Below are 21,394 nucleotides of genomic sequence, written 5' to 3' on the forward strand. Positions count from 1 at the left end.
CCATGATTTATTTTTTTGAATTTTTTGAAACAAGTTATTTTTTTCATTTCACTTCACCAATTGGGACTATTTTGTGTATGTCCATTACTTGAAATCCAAATAAAAATCAATTTAAATTATAGGTTGTAATGTAACAAAATAGGAAAAACGCCAAGGGGGATGAATACTTTTGCAAGGCACTGTATGCTCTCAATGGGATTTGATAGGAGTGACGCCAAAATCCAAGCTGGCTTCCCTTGACATTTTTTTTGGTGCGCCAGGACAATTCACAGTTGAGCTCTCTCAGTTTAACACAACGCTGATAGGCTAATTTTCTATACTTTTTTTAATCAAGGGAGGCCAAATGCTCGCTGGCTTCCCTTGCCTTCAATGCTATGGGCGGCAACAATGTCATACTTATTTGGACAAGACAGCATCAGATAGATGGCCTACATGTAGAGAGACAGAGGAGCGCTGTTTCACTCGCTCGGATGCTTTTCATGTGAGATACATTCAGCCTCTTGCGAATTGAAGGAAAATTATGAAATACAGAGAGACGAAATATAAATAATCGTATGTTTTATTTATTCATTAATTAATTTTGTCCATTTTTGGGGGGAAGCCTGGCTTCCCTTGGCATCCATGAATACACACCACTGGCTGTGTTTCGTGTAGGCTTACCCTGGCATGACGTTTTGATAACCATGTAAATCTCTCTCGGACAAGGTGACTTGTCAATATATTCGGCTCTATTTATTCTCAGATTCGACAATTCTAATTAGCATAAAAATAGACATTGTGCAAGACTACAAATTCCTGCAAGCTCCTGCATGTCATCTCTAGCTGGCACCTTTGCTAACAGGTACATTTAAAGAAATGTAACCAACTCACTCATCACTAGGGCTGTGGCAGTCACGAAATGTCTGCCGGTGATTGTCAAGCAAATAACTGCCGGTCTCACAGTAATTGACCGTTAATTAACATAAACACATGTAGCATCTCCTGGCTTCCACACATAGCCTACAAGCCACTGATGCAGACCTTTGGAACATCTACATTTTAAAAAGTCTAATAAATCCATGTAATATAGCCTACACCTTCACAATGAATCCATTATTTATTTTAGTCTAAAGAAACATGATATGAAGAAAATGTAGTCTATTTCAGAAGAACAGAATAGCATACTCTGAGTTGTCCTTATGTTAGGCCCTGATCTGGCTATGCCAAATGGCTGTGGGCTACACTAGTTCATTTAGCAGACGAGATTTTCTTAGAATTCCGTGGCATTATTTTATATTATTTTATAGTATGAAGAATACAATTGAACAAAGCTGAATAAAATAGAAAGGATATTTTCTCCAAACGATTTGAGGGAGTGCGCACATGCGGCTATTCTACAGTGGGGAAAAAAAGTATTTAGTCAGCCACCAATTGTGCAAGTTCTCCCACTTAAAAAGATGAGAGAGGCCTGTAATTTTCATCATAGGTACACGTCAACTATGACAGACAAAATTTGAGAGAAAAAAATCCAGAAAATCACATTGTAGGATTTTTAATGAATTTATTTGCAAATTATGGTGGAAAATAAGTATTTGGTCAATAACAAAAGTTTCTCAATACTTTGTTATATACCCTTTGTTGGCAATGACACAGGTCAAACGTTTTCTGTAAGTCTTCACAAGGTTTTCACACACTGTTGCTGGTATTTTGGCCCATTCCTCCATGCAGATCTCCTCTAGAGCAGTGATGTTTTGGGGCTGTCGCTGGGCAACACGGACTTTCAACTCCCTCCAAAGATTTTCTATGGGGTTGAGATCTGGAGACTGGCTAGGCCACTCCAGGACCTTGAAATGCTTCTTACGAAGCCACTCCTTCATTGCCCGGGCGGTGTGTTTGGGATCATTGTCATGCTGAAAGACCCAGCCACGTTTCATCTTCAATGCCCTTGCTGATGGAAGGAGGTTTTCACTCAAAATCTCAAGATACATGGCCCCATTCATTATTTCCTTTACACGGATCAGTCGTCCTGGTCCCTTTGCAGAAAAACAGCCCCAAAGCATGATGTTTCCACCCCCATGCTTCACAGTAGGTATGGTGTTCTTTGGATGCAACTCAGCATTCTTTGTCCTCCAAACACGACGAGTTTAGTTTTTACCAAAAAGTTATATTTTGGTTTCATCTGACCATATGACATTCTCCCAATCCTCTTCTGGATCATCCAAATGCACTCTAGCAAACTTCAGATGGGCCTGGACATGTACTGGCTTAAGCAGGGGGACACGTCTGGCACTGCAGGATTTGAGTCCCTGGCGACGTAGTGTGTTACTGATGGTAGGCTTTGTTACTTTGGTCCCAGCTCTCTGCAGGTCATTCACTAGGTCCCCCCGTGTGGTTCTGGGATTTTTGCTCACCGTTCTTGTGATCATTTTGACCCCACGGGGTGAGATCTTGCGTGGAGCCCCAGATCGAGGGAGATTATCAGTGGTCTTGTATGTCTTCCATTTCCTAATAATTGCTCCCACAGTTGATTTCTTCAAACCAAATCAAATCAAATCAAATTTTATTGGTCACATGCGCCGAATACAACAGGTGCAGACATTACAGTGAAATGCTTACTTACAGCCCTTAACCAACAGTGCATTTATTTTAAACAACAAAGTAAGAATAAAACATCAACAAAAAAGTGTTGAGAAAAAAAGAGCAGAAGTAAAATAAAGTGACAGTAGGGAGGCTATATATACAGTAAAATAAAGTGACAGTAGGGAGGCTATATATACAGGGGGGTACCGTTGCATAGTCAATGTGCGGGGGCACCGGCTAGTTGAGGTAGTTGAGGTAATATGTACATGTGGGTAGAGTTAAAGTGACTATGCATAAATACTTAACAGAGTAGCAGCAGCGTAAAAAGGATGGGGTGGGGGGGCAGTGCAAATAGTCCGGGTAGCCATGATTAGCTGTTCAGGAGTCTTATGGCTTGGGGGTAGAAGCTGTTGAGAAGTCTTTTGGACCTAGACTTGGCACTCCGGTACCGCTTGCCGTGCGGTAGCAGAGAGAACAGTCTATGACTAGGGTGGCTGGAGTCTTTGACAATTTTGAGGGCCTTCCTCTGACACCGCCTGGTATAGAGGTCCTGGATGGCAGGGAGCTTTGCCCCAGTGATGTACTGGGCCGTACGCACTACCCTCTGTAGTGCCTTGCGGTCAGAGGCCAAGCAGTTGCCATACCAGGCGGTGATGCAACCAGTCAGGATGCTCTCGATGGTGCAGCTGTAGAATTCTTTGAGGATCTGAGGACCCATGCCAAATCTTTTTAGTCTCCTGAGGGGGAATAGGCTTTGTCGTGCCCTCTTCACGACTGTCTTGGTGTGTTTGGACCATGATAGTTCGTTGGTGATGTGGACACCAAGGAACTTGAAGCTCTCAACCTGTTCCACTACAGCCCCGTCGATGAGAATGGGGGCGTGCTCAGTCCTCTTTTTTTCCCTGTAGTCCACAATCATCTCCTTTGTCTTGGTCACGTTGAGGGAGAGGTTGTTGTCCTGGCACCACACGGCCAGATCTCTGACCTCCTCCCTATAGGCTGTCTCATCGTTGTCGGTGATCAGGCCTACCACTGTTGTGTCGTCGGCAAACTTAATGATGGTGTTGGAGTCGTGCCTGGCCATGCAGTCATGGGTGAACAGAGAGTACAGGAGGGGACTGAGCACGCACCCCTGAGGGGCCCCCGTGTTGAGGATCAGTGTGGCAGATGTGTTGTTACCTACCCTTACCACCTGGGGGCGGCCCGTCAGGAAGTCCAGGATCCAGTTGCAGAGGGAGGTGTTTAGTCCCAGGATCCTTAGCTTAGTGATGAGCTTAGAGGGCACTATGGTGTTGAATGCTGAGCTGTAGTCAATGAATAGCATTCTCACGTAGGTGTTCCTCTTGTCCAGGTGGGAAAGGGCAGTGTGGAGTGCGATAGAGATTGCATCATCTGTGGATCTGTTGGGGCGGTATGCAAATTGGAGTGGGTCTAGGGTTTCTGGGATTATGCTGTTGATGTGAGCCATGACCAGTCTTTCAAAGCACTTCATGGCTACAGACGTCAGTGCTACGGGTCGGTAGTCATTTAGGCAGGTTATCTTAGAGTTCTTGGGCATGGGGACTATGGTGGTCTGCTTGAAACATGTTGGTATTACAGACTCAGTCAGGGACATGTTGAAAATGTCAGTGAAGACACTTGCCAGTTGGTCAGCACATGCTCGGAGTACACGTCCTGGTAATCCGTCTGGCCCTGCGGCCTTGTGAATGTTGACCTGCTTAAAAGTCTTACTCACATCGGCTACGGAGAGCGTGATCACATAGTCGTCCGGAACAGCTGGTGCTCTCATGCATGCTTCAGTGTTGCTTGCCTCGAAGCGAGCATAGAAGTGGTTTAGCTCGTCTGGTAGGCTTGTGTCACTGGGCAGCTCGCGGCTGTGCTTCCCTTTGTAGTCTGTAATAGTTTTCAAGCCCTGCCACATCCGACGAGCGTCAGAGCCAGTGTAGTATGATTCAATCTTAGACCTGTATTGACTCTTTGCCTGTTTGATGGTTCGTCGGAGGTCATAGGGGGATTTCTTATAAGCGTCCGGGTTAGAGTCCCGTTCCTTGAAAGCGGCAGCTCTACCCTTTAGCTCAGTGCGGATGTTTCCTGTAATCCATGGCTTCTGGTTGGGGTATGTACGTACGGTCACTGTGGGGACGACATCATCGATGCACTTATTGATGAAGCCAGTGACTGATGTGGTGTACTCCTCAATGCTGTCTGAAGAATCCCGGAACATGTTCCAGTCTGTGCTAGCAAAACAGTCCTGTAGCTTAGCATCTGCGTCATCTGACCACTTTTTTATTAACCGAATCACTGGTGCTTCCTGCTTCAGTTTTTGCTTATAAGCAGGAATCAGGAGGATAGAGTTATGGTCAGATTTGCCAAATGGAGGGCGAGGGAGAGCTTTGTATGCGTCTCTGTGTGTGGAGTAAAGGTGGTCTAGAGTTTTTTCCCCTCTGGTTGCACATTTAACATGCTGGTAGAAATGAGGTAGAACGGATTTAAGTTTCCCTGCATTAAAGTCCCCGGCTACTAGGAGCGCTGCATCTGGATGAGCGTTTTCCTGTTGATTAATGGCCTTGTACAACTCATTCAGTGCAATCTTAATGCCAGCATTGGTTTGTGGTGGTAAATAGACAGCTATGAAAAATATAGATGAAAACTCTCTTGGTAAATAGTGTGGTCTACAGCTTATCATAAGATACTCTACCTCAGGCGAGCAAAACCTCGAGACTTCCTTAGTATTTGATTTTGTGCACCAGCTGTTGTTTACAAATATACACAGACCGCCGCCCCTTGTCTTACCGGAGGCAGCCGTTCTATCCTGCCGATATAGCGTATAGCCTGCTAGCTGAATGTTGTCATTGTTGTCGTTCAGCCACGACTCCGTGAAACATAAGATATTACAGTTTTTAATGTCCCGTTGGTAGGATAACCGTAATCTTAAATCGTCCATTTTATTCTCAAAAGCTTGAACGTTGGCTAATAGGATTGATGGGAGAGGCAGTTTACTCGTTCGCCGTCGGATCCTTACAAGGCACCCGGATCTGCGTCCACGATATCTCCGTCTCTTCCTCACGCGAATGACGGGGATCTGGGCCTTGTTGGGTGTCTGTAGAATATCCTTCGCGAACGCCTCGTTGAAGAAAAAGTCTTCGTCCAACGCGAGGTGAGTAATCGCTGTCCTGATATCCAGAAGCTCTCTTTGGTTATAAGAGACGATGGCAGAAACATTATGTACAAAATAAATTACAAATAACGCGGAAAAACACACATAATAGTACAATTGGTTAGAGGGCTGTAAAACGGCAGCCATCTTCTTCAAGCTGCTTACCTATTGCAGATTCAGTCTTCCCAGCCTGGTGCAGGTCTACAATTTTGTTTCTGGTGTCCTTTGACAGCTCTTTGGTCTTGGCCATAGTGGAGTTTGGAGTGTGACTGTTTGAGGTTGTGGACAGGTGTCTTTTATATTGATAACAAGTTCAAACAGGTGCCATTAATACAGGTAACGAGTGGAGGACAGAGTAGCATCTTAAAGAAGAAGTTACAGGTTCTGTGAGAGACAGAAATCTTGCTTGCTTGTAGGTGACCAAATACTTATTTTCCACCATAATTTGCAAATAAATTCATTAAAAATCCTACAATGTGATTTTCTGGATTTTTTCTCCTCAATTTGTCTGTCATAGTTGACGTGTACCTATGATGAAAATTACAGGCCTCTCTCATCTTTTTAAGTGGGAGAACTTGCACAATTGGTGGCTGACTAAATACTTTTTTCCCCATTGTATGTTGAGCGGTTAACAAAGAAATAGGTACTCCTATATGCTTAATTTAGAGTTATTAAATTAACTTTAATTGTTTTACAAATTTTGGGCTATATGTTTTGATTTTCAATACATTTTAAGGTTGCATGACTCTAATGATGATTTGAAAAAAGTTGCTTGAAAGGCATGTTATCTGCTTTGTTTTTTTTACAGGCTGTACACACTTCATCAGTATCTCATTCACAATTTGACAAGCACTTGATAATGCCTTGAATTTCCCGGCGGCATCCGCTTTGTGTGGCCGCAATGCCCCCTAAAGAAATCCATGCCTTTTGCGGCCAGTGGCCGTTGTGACCTTTGGCTAAATATAATAATTATAATTCCCTTTTCCATGAGTGCTGCATTCTCCGAAGCACCTCTCACTCACATGGCTCTCCATCACGTGATCGGGTCTTTCTCACAGGCTACAAGAGAAGACAGACACATCAGGGACGCAATTGCGCGCGTCCTTATCCAATTCCGAGGTGCATATTGAAGATATTGGAAGAACTGTCCACATTTACTTTTCGTCAGCCAACAAGATGAGTAGGCCTAACGAACAGCAAAAGCACTAGCCTGTGTCAATCTACTATCCCCCATAGTACAAAAGTTGACCTATTCTATTCTCTGCAATAAATAAATATCGCAAACATTGTCTGGGACAGTTGTGGGATGCGATAGATCCCAAATTAATACAACCACTTTTTTACGCAATGAGGCTGACGCAACAGATCAGAACGTTTAGCTTAAAATTTTGATAAACTATTAGGCTATTTCTTCACATTATAAGCACAGCAATGCGCACACGGCAGTAGGCTATAAGCGCGAGTGTTCCATTAGCGGAAAACATCATTATCAAATGTGACCGCAAATGCGATTATGCATGTAATGCTTTTATTATGAAGGTGCATTTTTATGGTGAAAATTATCTTCCCCAAACTTGAAACTTGCGCGCTGCTTATGTATTCCAGTTAGGCTCTACACCTAATTTTAGGAAAGTTGAGAAATAAATATAGTAGGCCTAGCCTATAGAAAACTGATGGGATCATCTTCTTTTTAAGAGGCCATCACTCTGTTTTCTCATGCAATTGCATGGCCTATAGAAATGTTGCGCAACATGAGCTCATGGGCTATCATGAAGTGTTTGATTAGATTTCCGATTACGTTTGCATTGATATCAGAGTGATTAGAGGGACAATATAGTGCTGAGTACTAGGCAGTTATCATGTTTTGTAGGCTACTAATGACCATCAGCAGCATCAGAGCTTGGAGAAGCCTAATTACCGTGACTAAACGGTCACGTGGAATTTGACTGCCTTCATGACTCGTGACCGCCGGTGTGGCAGTAATGTGGTCACTGTAACAGCCCTACTCATCACTACATTTAGCTAACATTAGATAGTTAATCCAGAGATTCTTACCTTTGCCTCAATTCGGCAGTCTCGTCCAGATCATCATGGCATTTGTTTTTCTTAATGATATCATGAACAGCTAATTAGCATTTCATTTGTTGGGGGTAAATACAGACGAATATAATAATTTATTTATCTTTGTTTTATTATCTTCTTGTGGTTCAGACATAATGCATAATGAACATCATCATCATGGGAAACATGATATGCAGTTTAATCTAATAAACTGTGGGCAAAATATGTCCATTGGGTTGAAATGTTTATAGAAACATTTTCTAGGTAGGAGCTCCAGCTGTTACACATTTTGCCATGGGGCAGAGAGAAAAATGTGCAGTTTTACAGCTAATCTCATGCTATTCTATACATTTTGCCACGAGGCTAAGAGAAAATGTTGCATTTTTAAAGCAAATTTCCTGCTATTCTACACATTTTGCCATAAGGGTGAGAGAAAATGTTGCAGTTTTAAAGCTAATTTCCTGTAATTCTAAACATTTTTGACATGGCTTCTGACGTGTTCATATGCTATCTGAGGCTGAGGGAGTGTTTGGTATGCCAGTGCTGCTGCATTCAAATATAACCAACCTACAGCACTAGACTACATTTCACTTGCGTCATCCTTGTGGTATTGAGCGATAAACATGATAATGTTTTCACTGATTGCACATAAACTTTGAAACACTTTGAAAGGCTGTGACCAATGATGGTTTAGACTTGACAAGAGTGATCTGCTTGAACATGCCCAGGAAGTTGGTGAAGAGCAACCACAGAAACTTGCAGTGGATTGCAGCAAACATTGGGCATGTTCGAGTGGATCAATTTTGTCAAGTCGAGACCATCCATGGTCACCGCTTTTCAAAGTGTGTTGCATTATGGCGATAAAAAATGTCCGACTTGCGCCTACATGTTCACTGCATGAACTTTACAAAAGTAATTTGATCAATGGTCATGAAGTTTTTGCTGCTGTCGACTGCAAGTTTCTGCAGTTGCTCTTCACTAACTTCATCCTGCAGCCATAACCTGCATTGTGGGAGGCTCTATTGTCAACTAATCATTAGGGTGTTTTTGTTTGACCCATGTGAACGTGACCAAGGATATGACTGAAACAGGAAACAACTTTGCCGCAATTCATGTATAAAGTGGATATGTACAGTGCATTCGGAAAGTATTCAGACCCCTTCACTTTTTCCACATTTTGTTACAGCCTTATTCTAAAATTGATTAAATTATTTTTTCCCCCCTCATCAATCTACACACAATACCCATAACGAAATAGCAAAAACCGGTTTTTAGAAAATTTTGCAAATGTATTACAAATAAAACACTGAAATATCACATTTACATAAGTACTCAGAGCCTTTACTCAGTACTTTGTAGAAGCACCTTTGGCAGCGATTAGAGCCTTGAGTCTTCTTGGATATGACGCTACAGGTTTGGCACACCTGTATTTGGGGAGTTTCTCCAATTCTTCTCTGCAGATCCTCTCAAGCTCTGTCAGGTTGGATGGGGAGTGTCGCTGCACAGCTATTTTCAGGTCTCTCCAGAGATGTTTGATCGGGTTCAAGTCCGGGCTCTGGCTGGGCCACTCAAGAGACTTGTCCCGATGCCACTCCTGCGTTGTCTTGGCTGTGTGTTTAGGGTCGTTGTCCTGTTGGAAGGTGAATCTTCACCCCAGTCTGAGGTCCTGAGTGCTCTGGAGCAGGTTTTCATCAAGGATCTCTCAGTACTTTGCTCCGTTCATCTTTCCCTCGATCCTGACTAGTCTCCCAGTCCCTGCCGCTGAAAAACATCCCCACAGCATGATGCTGCCACCGCTCTACCATAAAGGCATGATTGGTCGAGTGCTGCAGAGATGGTTGTCCTTCTGTAAGGGTCTCCCATCTCCACAGAGGAACTCTGAAGCTCTGTCAGAGTGACCATCAGGTTCTTGGTCACCTCCCTGACCAAGGCCCTTCTCCCCCGATTGCTCAGTTTGGCTGGGAAGCCAGCTCTAGGAAGATTATTGTTGGTTCCAAACTTCTTCCATTTAAAAATGATGGAGGCCACTGTGTTCTTGGGGACCTTCAATGCTGCAGACATTTTTTGGTACCCTTCCCCAGATCTGTGCCTTGACAGAATCCTATGGACAATTCCTTCGACCTCATGGCTTGGTTTTTGCTCTGACATGTACTGTCAACTGTGGGACCTTATATAGACAGGTGTGTGCCTTTCCAAATCATGTCCAATCAATTGAATTTAGCACAGGTGGACTCCAATCAAGTTGTAGAAACATCAAGCATAATCAATGGGAACAGGATGCTTGTATGAAAAAAAAATTATGCACTCACTAACTGTGAGTCGCTCTGGATAAGAGCGTCTGCTAAATGACTAAAATGTAAATGTAAAATGATGCAACTGAGCTCAATTTCGAGTCTCATAGCAAAGGGTCTGAATACTTATGTAAAATGTGATATTTACATTTTTTATTATTAATCAATTTGGAAAAATGTCTAAAAATCTGTTTTTACGTTGTCATTATGGGTTATTTTGTGTAGATTGATGGGTGGGGGGGGGGGGGGGGGGGCAATTTAATCCATTGTTGAATAAGGCTGTAACGTAACAAAATGTTAAAAAGGGGAAGGGGTCTGAATACTTTCCGAATGCACTGTACAAATGAATGTGTTATTTGAGTCTCTCTCTCTCTCTCGCTCACCAATTGATTGTACAATGTACACACATATTTTAATAATAATAATATGCCATTTAGCAGACGCTTTTATCCAAAACGACTTACAGTCATGTGTGCATACATTTTTACGTATGGGTGGTCCCGGGGATCGAACCCACTACCCTGGCATTACAAGCGCCATGCTCTACCAATTGAGCTACAGAGGACCACATTTTCAGTTTGAGTGTGTGATATGGGGGTTGGAGACATGTTTATTTCATTATAAAGAACAACTTTTATAAACAATGGCAACACTGCCATGTTGCACTGATCCTTGCTGTTGGAAAACCACATCAGTGTTTGACTTTCGGCTTTTCTCAGATCACTTCCCAGACTTCACTCCTTGACTTTTGTCTACAGTCGGTTGCTTTCGCCTTACCACTCAAACGAGCCCATTACGTATTATATTGACAAGATGGTCAAGTGACCACTCCAAGAATGTAAATACATGTCCTCAAATGTGGAAGGCATGCGAGAGGAGGCGAGATCAGGTGGGACCATTCTAGCCAATGAGAGGGCAGATACACTCGTGACCAACAGGCACAGCTCTGATATAAATTAGTTTTTTTCAAGGTTGCCGAAATACCAGGTATGTCCACGTTTATCAGTGCATTTGAAACAACCTAACCATTATGAAACTATGATTGAATCAAATCATTCTCACATAGCAATTCAGTTTATTTATTTTTATTCAACTATCTCTTATTGACCTCCATACAAAAATTCCTCACTTCCTGGTTTTATTTTCATGGACACATTTTGGGCAGAGTAAACACTATTTTTGCCTCTTCCTCTTTGACTGCATTCAAAACTTAGTGTCCAGACCTGTGATCACATGATTTCTGTAAAGTTCACGCAGTCCACATATAGACAAAAATCGGATAATTTGTAACCGCGTAATGGAACACATTTTTGCAACACATTTTGAATGGCTTGACAAAAGTCTTCCGCTCGAACGCGCCCAAAGCTTCAGGACAGGACAGACCGAACTAGGCAGAAGGAGAGAGAGACATACATTTGCTACTGTTGAGAGAAAGTGCAGATTTCGTTCGATGGACAAACTTGAAAGGCATACGATATATTTGAAGTATTGAGCTAGTTAGCATCAGATTTAACGTTATTACGTTGACACTTCTCAAAGGAATACAAAAATGTCGTCGCCAAGTCCAGGCAAGAGGCGAATGGATACCGACGTGGTGAAACTGTATCCTTTTCTGAACATAAACAACAGACAGGCGAAAAATCTTTGTCGTATTTTAGTTAACGTTAGCTAGTGACAGGTCTTTAGCTACAGCTATTGTAATGACATTGATTGTTTATTGTTGAAAGACAACTGACATGTTGTGTAAACGAATAATAACTGCTGATGGTTGTTAGATTTTTTGACAAAAGCAGATATATATTTTTTGGGGATCAGGCATCACACGATTCGTTTCAGTTAAGTAAGGTTAACGTTAAGCTGTTGCCAGATATAGGCTGAATATTTTACCCAACTGTAATATTTGCTAGATTTGTGTGAGAATTTTTATTTTTTGCATGTTTGCTCAGATCAAAAAACTACAGGTGCCAGTAGGCCTATTGGATGACATTTGGGCAGTTATCAAGCAATGTTATTTTGGCTTGCTTAATAGTGATGCTCTCATGAAAACAGCCCTTGATTGTTTTCTACAATCCCAGATTTATTTTATGCAAAATGAACAGCTTGATCCTTCAAACGACGATGACTAGAAAAGCTAAACAATGACACTGGCCTTGTTGAGCACCATTTTCTGCGAGCTGTGATCCGTCATCCGTCCAACTACCTACTGGCCTTTCTTTACAATCTAAGCATATTTCCTTGGCTTTAGGTCCGGGTATTTAGCTAAGATATCTCGATTTTGTAAAGTCATTTTGGTTGACAGTCCCGTTATTGTAAAGTTAGCTGATCGGTATTGACATTGCACGCTTAGCTATGTCTTGTTTACATGTCCCCTGTCAAGTTTGCCAGTTAGCTACAGACAGGCCTACTTCTGTTTTCCACCCGTGAGTCATTGGGAAATTATATTATATAATGGGAAAATGTTTGTGGTAAAAAAAAGTATCCCATCCTAAAGTAGTAAATATTGTAGTTCCTAGCTAGTTATTAGTCCTATTTTTGCGTTTGTGTTTTCCTCCCTAACAAAACTATGCTGTAGTGGTAATTGATTTCCTAATATAATCAAAGCTCTCATTGACACTAGTTCTTAAAAACATGTATTGTAACCTTTTACACCGAGGTATCAGAATGTAGATGGACATTATATTTTATCTCACGTCTAGTTATTTAAGTTTGCCTGAAAGGTTCAGACGGCGTGAATTGAATTGTTTTGTTTTTGTGCTCCTGCAGCGTGAGCTAGCTCCCCGATTGGTCAACCTGTTACCATCCGGAAACTGGTAGGGGGCGGAATTAGATAAGCAGCTGATCGAGTGACAACAAACCCTGCTTGCACAGGATGGGGGGCTGGGAATAGACCGAATGTACTAGTTAGTAGCTAGGTCTATCGGGCCTTAAGCTGCGGCCCACCTGCCATATGAAATCAATCCATTGGAGATGATTGATTGTGCATGTCAAGTGTTTATCTGTCTTTGTATAGAATCTGCAGAATGTCCCTATCTAATTGTAAAATATGTTTTAATATGGCGTAAAATGAATACTGTTGAATATTTGATTAATATTTGACACTATAGGCCATTTTTGAAGAAACCATTAGATTTTGTTGTTGCAGACTGTAATTGTCTTGTGGATAATAGGACTGTAGGGTTTAAAAATATATAGTATTCTAATCTCTCATAACGGTGTGTGTGTGTGTGTGTTAGTTTTCTGATTCATACTCACTCTATAGGTTAGAATTGGGGCATTTCCATGTAAAAGGATTCATGAGCACAAATATGTGAAGTTCATAGAAGCATGTCAAATCAAAGCTAAGAGTCTATATTTTCCATCCCAAACATTAGGAATAAGCAAAGGCTTTGATTTCTGGTCAAACAGATGGAAAAGGGGTCTAAGAAAACATATATCAGAAAAAGTCTTAGAAGGTATTAAGAATACATCAAAACACAATAATGTTGAAGTAAAACATGTATATTTAGTTTAGTAAAAGTGATTTGCCTTCTGTAAGTTTAAGAAATATTGCCTAGTGTCTTGTCATTCTGTTACCAAAACCCCACATATATTTAAGATATTTTCAAATGTCTCTCCCTTATGAGGAGGGAAGATAAGGAAAGTTCAGAGGTAACAAGTAAAGGTAGACCTACCAATTAGTTGTGTTTTTAGTGATAACAATTTTGTTTATTAATTATTAAGTGATTAAAACTCATAATTCTGTTACCAAATTGGTAACAGAATGACAGAAAAATCAGTAACAGAATGGCTGCAATTGAATTGGCTACAATGGGAAATCATAGTAGTCACAAACCACAGCTACCTGCTACTGTCCTCCCTTCCACTTAGGTGGTTGGCCAAAGCCGAAAAGAGTGAAGTTGATGAACCCCCGTCGAGGTAGGAGCAGATTGTTTTGTATATGACAGTAAAACATTCTTATGATGACTATAGAATTTGTTGGCACCTTCAATTCTTGCACATTTTCTCATAAAAAGTATATTTCAACACTGTCTGCTCAGGCAAATTTGCAAAACTTGGAACCAATCAGAACTCCCGTACATACCCCTTGTGATGAAGGCAGCCAATGGCCTGCTTCTACCTACGATGTAAACACAGCCTCTTTGGAAAACGCAAGCTTCTGTCTGATGAAGAGGAACAGATATAGCTAGCTCCCAAAGACTGAAATAAGATACATTTCTGTTTGAGTGCACTTGAAATATGCAGCATGCAATATGAACTGTCTTGATTGCATGAAGAGGTAACTCCATTGACCATTTAGCCCATTTATTGAAAGCTAGTCAATGTTTGATTAGCCGAGCCAGCTACTGTAAATGTCAATTTGTGTTTCATTAGCTAGCTATCTCTCTGTCAGTAAATTACATTTTTGAATCATGTTTTGGCATTATTATATGTCTCATTTCAAGTAACTAGCTGCAGGCTTAATGGCACATTCAATCATATAATTAGCATATAAACCCAAATAAAAGCATGTAGATAGAAATATGTGTGTCATATGCTATAATGGAGGTTTAAAACGACAGCTGCACATATGGCATAGCCTACACATGTAGCATACCTTACAATACAATCTTCTCTAAAAACAGTTGTGCAGTGTGCTCTGCAATAAGATAACCAGAGTTTGATTTCTAAACCCGATGAGTTCTCAAATAGCAGCTGCCCAATACCATGGTGGGCATGCATAATGTTGGATGCATTGGAATATAAGATATGGAGAATGATAAAGAGCCTGTAGAATTAGCGAAAAAGCAGTTGGGAAATGAATGTTTGAGTTTCAAATACTAAATGTTCAGTAAATGTGAGTATATTTAGGTGGTTTACATGATTACATTTCCTACTAACCTTCTAAAAGTTGACGGTGCCAAAATCTTGCCAATCCATTCATTATTCTACTAAATATGAATGATGGTATTCGTAGCTGACTTTGAAAAGGCTTTTGATAAAGTATGACTGGAATTTATATATAAATGCCTGGACTATTTTAATTTTGGAGAATCTATTATACAATGGGTTAAAGTTATGTACAGTGCATTCGGAAAGTATTCAGACCCATTCACTTTTCCACATTGTTACAGTACAGCCTTACTCTAAAATTGATTAAGTATGTTTTTTTTCTCATGAATCTACAAACAATGTCCCATAATGGCAAAGCGAAAACAGGTTTTTTGAAATGTTTGCAGATGTATTAAAATAAAATACAAAAAGTACCTTATTTACATAAGTATTCAGACCCTTTGCTATGAGACTCAAAATGTAGCTCAGGTGCATCCTGTTTCCATTGATCATCCTTGAGATGTTTCTACAATTTGATTGGAGTCCACCTGTGGTAACTTCAATTGATTGGACATGATTTGGAAAGGCACACACATTTCTATATAAGGTCCCACAGTTGACAGTGCATTTCAGAGCAAAAACTAAGCCATGAGGTCGAAGGAATTTCCATAGAGCTCCAAGACAGGATTGTGTCGAAGCACAGATCTGGGGAAGGGTACCAAAAAATTTCTGCAGCATTGAAGGTCCCCAAGAACACAGTGGCCTCCATCATTCTGAAATGGAAGAAGTTTGGAACCACCAAGACTCTTCCTAGAGCTGGCCGCCTGGCCAAACTGACAGTAGGGGGAGAAGGGCATTGGTCAGGGAGGTGACCAAGAACCTGATGATCACACTGACAGAGCTCCAGAGTTCCTCTGTGGAGATGGGAGAACCTTCCAGAAGGACAACCATCTCTGCAGCACTCCACCAATCAGGCCTTTATGGTAGAGTGGCCAGACGGAAGCCACTCCTCAGTAAAAGGCACATGACAGCCCGCTTGGAGTTTGCCAAAAGGCACCTAAAGGACTCTCAGACCATGAGAAACAAGATTCTCTGGCCTGATGAAACCAAGATTGAACTCTTTGGCCTGAATGCCAAGCGTCACATCTGGAGGAAACCAGACACCGCTCATCACCTGGTCAATACCATCCCTACGGTGAAGCATGGTGGTGGCAGCATCATGCTGTGGGGATGTTTTTTCAGGGGCAGGGACTGGGAGACTAGTCAGGATCGAGGGAAAGATGAACGGATGAAAAACTGCTCCAACGCGCTGAGAACCTCAGACTGTGGCGAAGGTTCACCTTTCAACAGGACAACGACCCTAAGCACACAGCCAAGACAGCGCAGGAGTGGCTTCGGGACAACATTTAACATTTAAGTCATTTAGCAGACGCTTTTATCCAGAGCGACTTACAAATTGGTGCATTCAGTGGACAACCACCACTGGGGGAGGGGGGGTGTAGAAGGATTACTGTTAGACTATTCCAGGTATTCCTTAAAGAGGTAGGGTTTCAAGTGTCTCCGGAAGGTAGTCAGTGACTCCGCTGTCCTGGCGTCGTGGGGGAGCTTGTTCCACCATTGGCGTGCCAGAGCAGCGAATAGCTTTGACTGGGCTGAGCGGGAACTGTGCTACCGTAGAGGTAGGGGGGCTAGCAGGCCAGAGGTGGATGAACGTAGTGCCCTCGTTTGGGTGCAGGGTCTGATCAGAGCCTGAAGGTAAGGAGGTGTCGTTCCCCTCACAGCTCCGTAGGCAAGCACCATGATTTTGTAGTAGATGCGAGCTTCAACTGGAAGCCAGTGGAGTGTGCGGAGGAGCGTGGTGACATGAGAGAACTTGGGAAGGTTGAACACCAGACTGGCTGCAGCGCTCTGGATAAGTTGTATGGATTTAATGGCACAGGCAGGGAGCCCAGCCAACAGCAAGTTGCAGTAATCCAGACGGGAGATGACAAGTGCCTGGATTAGGACCTGTGCCGCTTTCTGTGTAAGGTAGGGACGTACCCTGCGAATGTTGTAGAGCATGAACCTGCAGGATCGGGTCACCGCTTTGATGTTAGCGGAGAACGACAGGGTGTTGTCCAGGGTCACGCCAAGGTTCTTTGCACTCTGGGAGGAGGACACAATGGAGTTGTCAACCGTGATGGCGAGATCATGGAGCAGGCAGTCTTTCCCCGGAAGGAAGAGCAGCTCCGTCTTGCCGAGGTTCAGCTTGAGGTGGTGAACCGACATCCACACTGATATGTCTGCCAGACATGCAGAGATGCGATTTGCCACCTGGTTATCAGAAGGGGGAAAGGAGAAAATTAATTGTGTGTCGTCTGCGTAGCAATGATAGGAGAGACCATGTGAGGATATGACAGAGCCAAGTGACTTGGTGTATAGAGATAATAGGAGAGGGCCTAGAACTGAGCCCTGGGGGACACCAGTGGTGAGAGCACGTGGTGCGGAGACAGATACTCGCCACGCCACCTGGTAGGTGCGACCTGTCAGGTAGGACGCAATCCAAGAGTGAGCAGTGCCGGAGATGCCCAACTCGGAGAATGTGGAGAGGAGGATCTGATGGTTCACAGTATCAAATGCAGCAGATACAGTGAGGGAAAAAAAGTATTTGATCCCCTGCTGATTTTGTACGTTTGCCCACTGACGAAGACATGATCAGTCTATAATTTTAATGGTAGGTTTATTTGAACAGTGAGAGACAGAATAACAACAAAAAAATCCAGAAAAACGCATGTCAAAAATGTTATAAATATATTTGCATTTTAATGAGGGAAATAAGTATTTGACCCCTCTGCAAAACATGATTTATTACTTGGTGGCAAAACCCTTGTTGGCAATCACAGAGGTCAGACGTTTCTTGTAGTTGGCCACCAGGTTTGCACACATCTCAGGAGGGATTTTGTCCCACTCCTCTTTGCAGATCTTCTCCAAGTCATTAAGGTTTCGAGGCTGACGTTTGGCAACTCAAACCTTCAGCTCCCTCCACAGATTTTCTATGGGATTAAGGTCTGGAGACTGGCTAGGCCTCTCCAGGACCTTAATGTGCTTCTTCTTGAGCCACTCCTTTGTTGCCTTGGCCGTGTGTTTTGGGTCATTGTCATGCTGGAATACCCATCCACGAGCCATTTTGAATTCCCTGGCTGAGGGAAGGAGGTTCTCACCCAAGATTTGACGGTACATGGCCCCGTCCATCGTCCCTTTGATGCGGTGAAGTTGTCCTGTCCCCTTAGCAGAAAAACACCCCCAAAGCATAATGTTTCCACCTCCATGTTTGACGGTGGGGATGGTGTTCTTGGGGTCATAGGCAGCATTCCTCCTCCTCCAAACACGTTGAGTTGATGCCAAAGAGCTCGATTTTGGTCTCATCTGACCACAACAATTTCACCCAGTTCTCCTCTGAATCATTCAGATGTTCATTGGCAAACTTCAGACGGGCATTTATATGTGCTTTCTTGAGCAGGGGGACCTTGTGGGCGCTGCAGGATTTCAGTCCTTCACGGCGTAGTGTGTTACCAATTGTTTTATTGGTGACTATGGTCCCAGCTGCCTTGAGATCATTGACAAGATCATCCCGTGTAGTTCTGGGCTGATTCCTCACCGTTCTCATGATCATTGCAACTCCACGAGGTGAGATCTTGCATGGAGCCCCAGTCCGAGGGAGATTGACAGTTTTTTTGTGTTTCTTCCATTTGCGAATAATCGCACCAACTGTTGTCACCTTCTCACCAAGCTGCTTGGCGATGGTCTTGTAGCCCATTCCAGCCTTGTGTAGGTCTACAAACTTGTCCCTGACATCCTTGGAGAGCTCTTTGGTCTTGGCCATGGTGGAGAGTTTGGAATCTGATTGATTGATTGCTTCTGTGGACAGGTGTCTTTTTACAGGTAACAAGCTGAGATTAGGAGCACTCCCTTTAAGAGTGTGCTCCTAATCTAAGCTCGTTACCTGTATAAAAGACACCTGGGAGCCAGAAATCTTTCTGATTGAGAGGGGGTCAAATACTTATTTCCCTCATTAAAATGCAAATCAATTTATAACATTTTTGACATGCGTTTTTCTGGATTTTTTTGTTGTTATTCTGTCTCTCACTGTTCAAATAAACCTACCATTAAAATTATAGACTGATCATTTCTTTGTCAGTGGGCAAACGTACAAAATCAGCAGGGGATCAAATATTTTTTCCCCTCACTATATATATATATATATATATATACACTGCTCAAAAAAATAAAGCGAACACTTAAACAACACATCCTAGATCTGAATGAATGAAATAATCTTATTAAATACTTTTTTCTTTACATAGTTGAATGTGCTGACAACAAAATCACACAAAAATTATCAATGGAAATCAAATGTATCAACCCATGGAGGTCTGGATTTGCAGTCACCCTCAAAATTGATCCAACTTTGATGTAATGTCCTTAAAACAAGTCAAAATGAGGCTCAGTAGTGTGTGTGGCCTCCACGTGCCTGTATGACCTCCCTACAACGCCTGGGCATGCTCCTGATGAGATGGCGGATGGTCTCCTGAGGGATCTCCTCCCAGACCTGGACTAAAGCATCCGCCAACTCCTGGACAGTCTGTGGTGCAACGTGGCGTTGGTGGATGGAGCGAGGCATGTTGTCCCAGATGTGCTAAATTGGATTCAGGTCTGGGGAACGGGCGGGCCAGTCCATAGCATCAATGCCTTCCTCTTGCAGGAACTGCTGACACACTCCAGCCACATGAGGTCTAGCATTGTCTTGCATTAGGAGGAACCCAGGGCCAACCGCACCAGCATATGGTCTCACAAGGGGTCTGAGGATCTCATCTCGGTACCTAATGGCAGTCAGGCTACCTCTGGCGAGCACATCGAGGGCTGTGTGGCCCCCCAAAGAAATGCCACCCCACACCATGACTGACCCACCGCCAAACCGGTCATGCTGGAGGATGTTGCAGGCAGCAGAACGTTCTCCACGGCGTCTCCAGACTCTGTCACATCTGTCACGTGCTCAGTGTGAACCTGCTTTCATCTGTGAAGAGCACAGGGCGCCAGTGGCGAATTTGCCAATCTTGGTGTTCTCTGGCAAATGCCAAACGTCCTGCACGGTGTTGGGCTGTAAGCACAACCCCCACCTGTGGACGTCGGGCCCTCATACCACCCTCATGGAGTCTGTTTCTGACCGTTTGAGCAGACACATGCAAATTTGTGGCCTGCTGGAGGTCATTTTGCAGGGCTCTGGCAGTGCTCCTCCTGCTCCTCCTTGCACAAAGGCGGAGGTAGCAGTCCTGCTGCTGGGTTGTTGCCCTCCTACGGCCTCCTCCACGTCTCCTGATGTACTGGCCTGTCTCCTGGTAGCGCCTCCATGCTCTGGACACTACGCTGACAGACACAGCAAACCTTCTTGCCACAGCTCGCATTGATGTGCCATCCTGGATGAGCTGCACTACCTGAGCCACATGTGTGGGTTGTAGACTCCGTCTCATGCTACCACTAGAGTGAAAGCACCGCCAGCATTCAAAAGAGACCAAAACATCAGCCAGGAAGCATAGGAACTGAGAAGTGGTCTGTGGTCACCACCTGCAAAACCAGTCCTTTATTGGGGGTGTCTTGCTAATTGCCTATAATTTCCACCTGTTGTCTATTCCATTTGCACAACAGCATGTGAAATGTATTGTCAATCAGTGTTGCTTCCTAAGTGGACAGTTTGATTTCACAGAAGTGTGATTGACTTGGAGTTACATTGTGTTGTTTAAGTGTTCCCTTAATTTTTTTGAGCAGTGTATATATAACTGAGAAACTTGAAATAAGTTGAAACTTGATACACAGACAATGAATGCAATATTTACCATATTGAAACTGAATGGATAAATATTGAATTTAAATATTAAATTGAATTTGTAAACTGAAAGCAATATTCATTCAATTCAGTTTCGAGTCATGAAATACAAGTTCAATTTATGAATTCAATGATTCAATTTGCGCATTACAGATAAACATATTACATTCAAATTCAGTTTCTGTTGGCACTGAAATAGCTCTATATGTTAATCCACTTCACTTACTGTATTTCAATAACCAAAATCATTTTTTTAAAAACAGAAGCTGACACCCTATTCTTTTTGCAGACATCTTTGAATCTTAATTTGTAGTAGATAGTCTTTGAAAAGATTTTACCCTCATTTGCATCTGTGTTTTTGTAACATTTTCAGTGGAGATTGTTAAAAGTAGTCCTGGTGCATAGAGTTGTATGGTTTGTTTAATGTTGCAATCAATGTTTTTTGGTTGGCATAGGCCTACAAAGGAGAAGCGTCCAACTGCAAACTTCAAAGCGCATGCGCGTGAGTCTCAGATGGTATTTTTGGGTCTCAAATGGTATGTGCGGGCGCGCAACCTGTAGATGTTTGTTGGTCTTGTGTATTGAGTGAGTCCAGTAGCTTTGTTCCAGTGCGTCACTGTGCTACCCACATACCAGTCTGTGCACTAGCTCTGGTCC

General features: G+C 42.8%; 1 protein-coding gene across 1 annotated transcript in view; it reads left to right on the forward strand.

The window, feature by feature from the left end:
• Positions 1-11,444: 11,444 nt before the first annotated feature.
• Positions 11,445-21,394, forward strand: part of LOC311134679 (ubiquitin-conjugating enzyme E2 H-like) — a 36,424-nt gene continuing 26,474 nt past the window's right edge. The window contains exon 1 of the mRNA XM_084168430.1: positions 11,445-11,670. Within this exon, the coding sequence (XP_084024556.1) occupies positions 11,618-11,670 (53 nt within the window). The 5' untranslated portion in view covers positions 11,445-11,617. The remainder of the gene's footprint in view (positions 11,671-21,394) is intronic.

Source organism: Coregonus lavaretus (genome assembly GCF_964263955.1).
Source record: "Coregonus lavaretus genome assembly, chromosome: 9".
In the NCBI taxonomy this organism is placed as follows: domain Eukaryota; kingdom Metazoa; phylum Chordata; class Actinopteri; order Salmoniformes; family Salmonidae; genus Coregonus; species Coregonus lavaretus.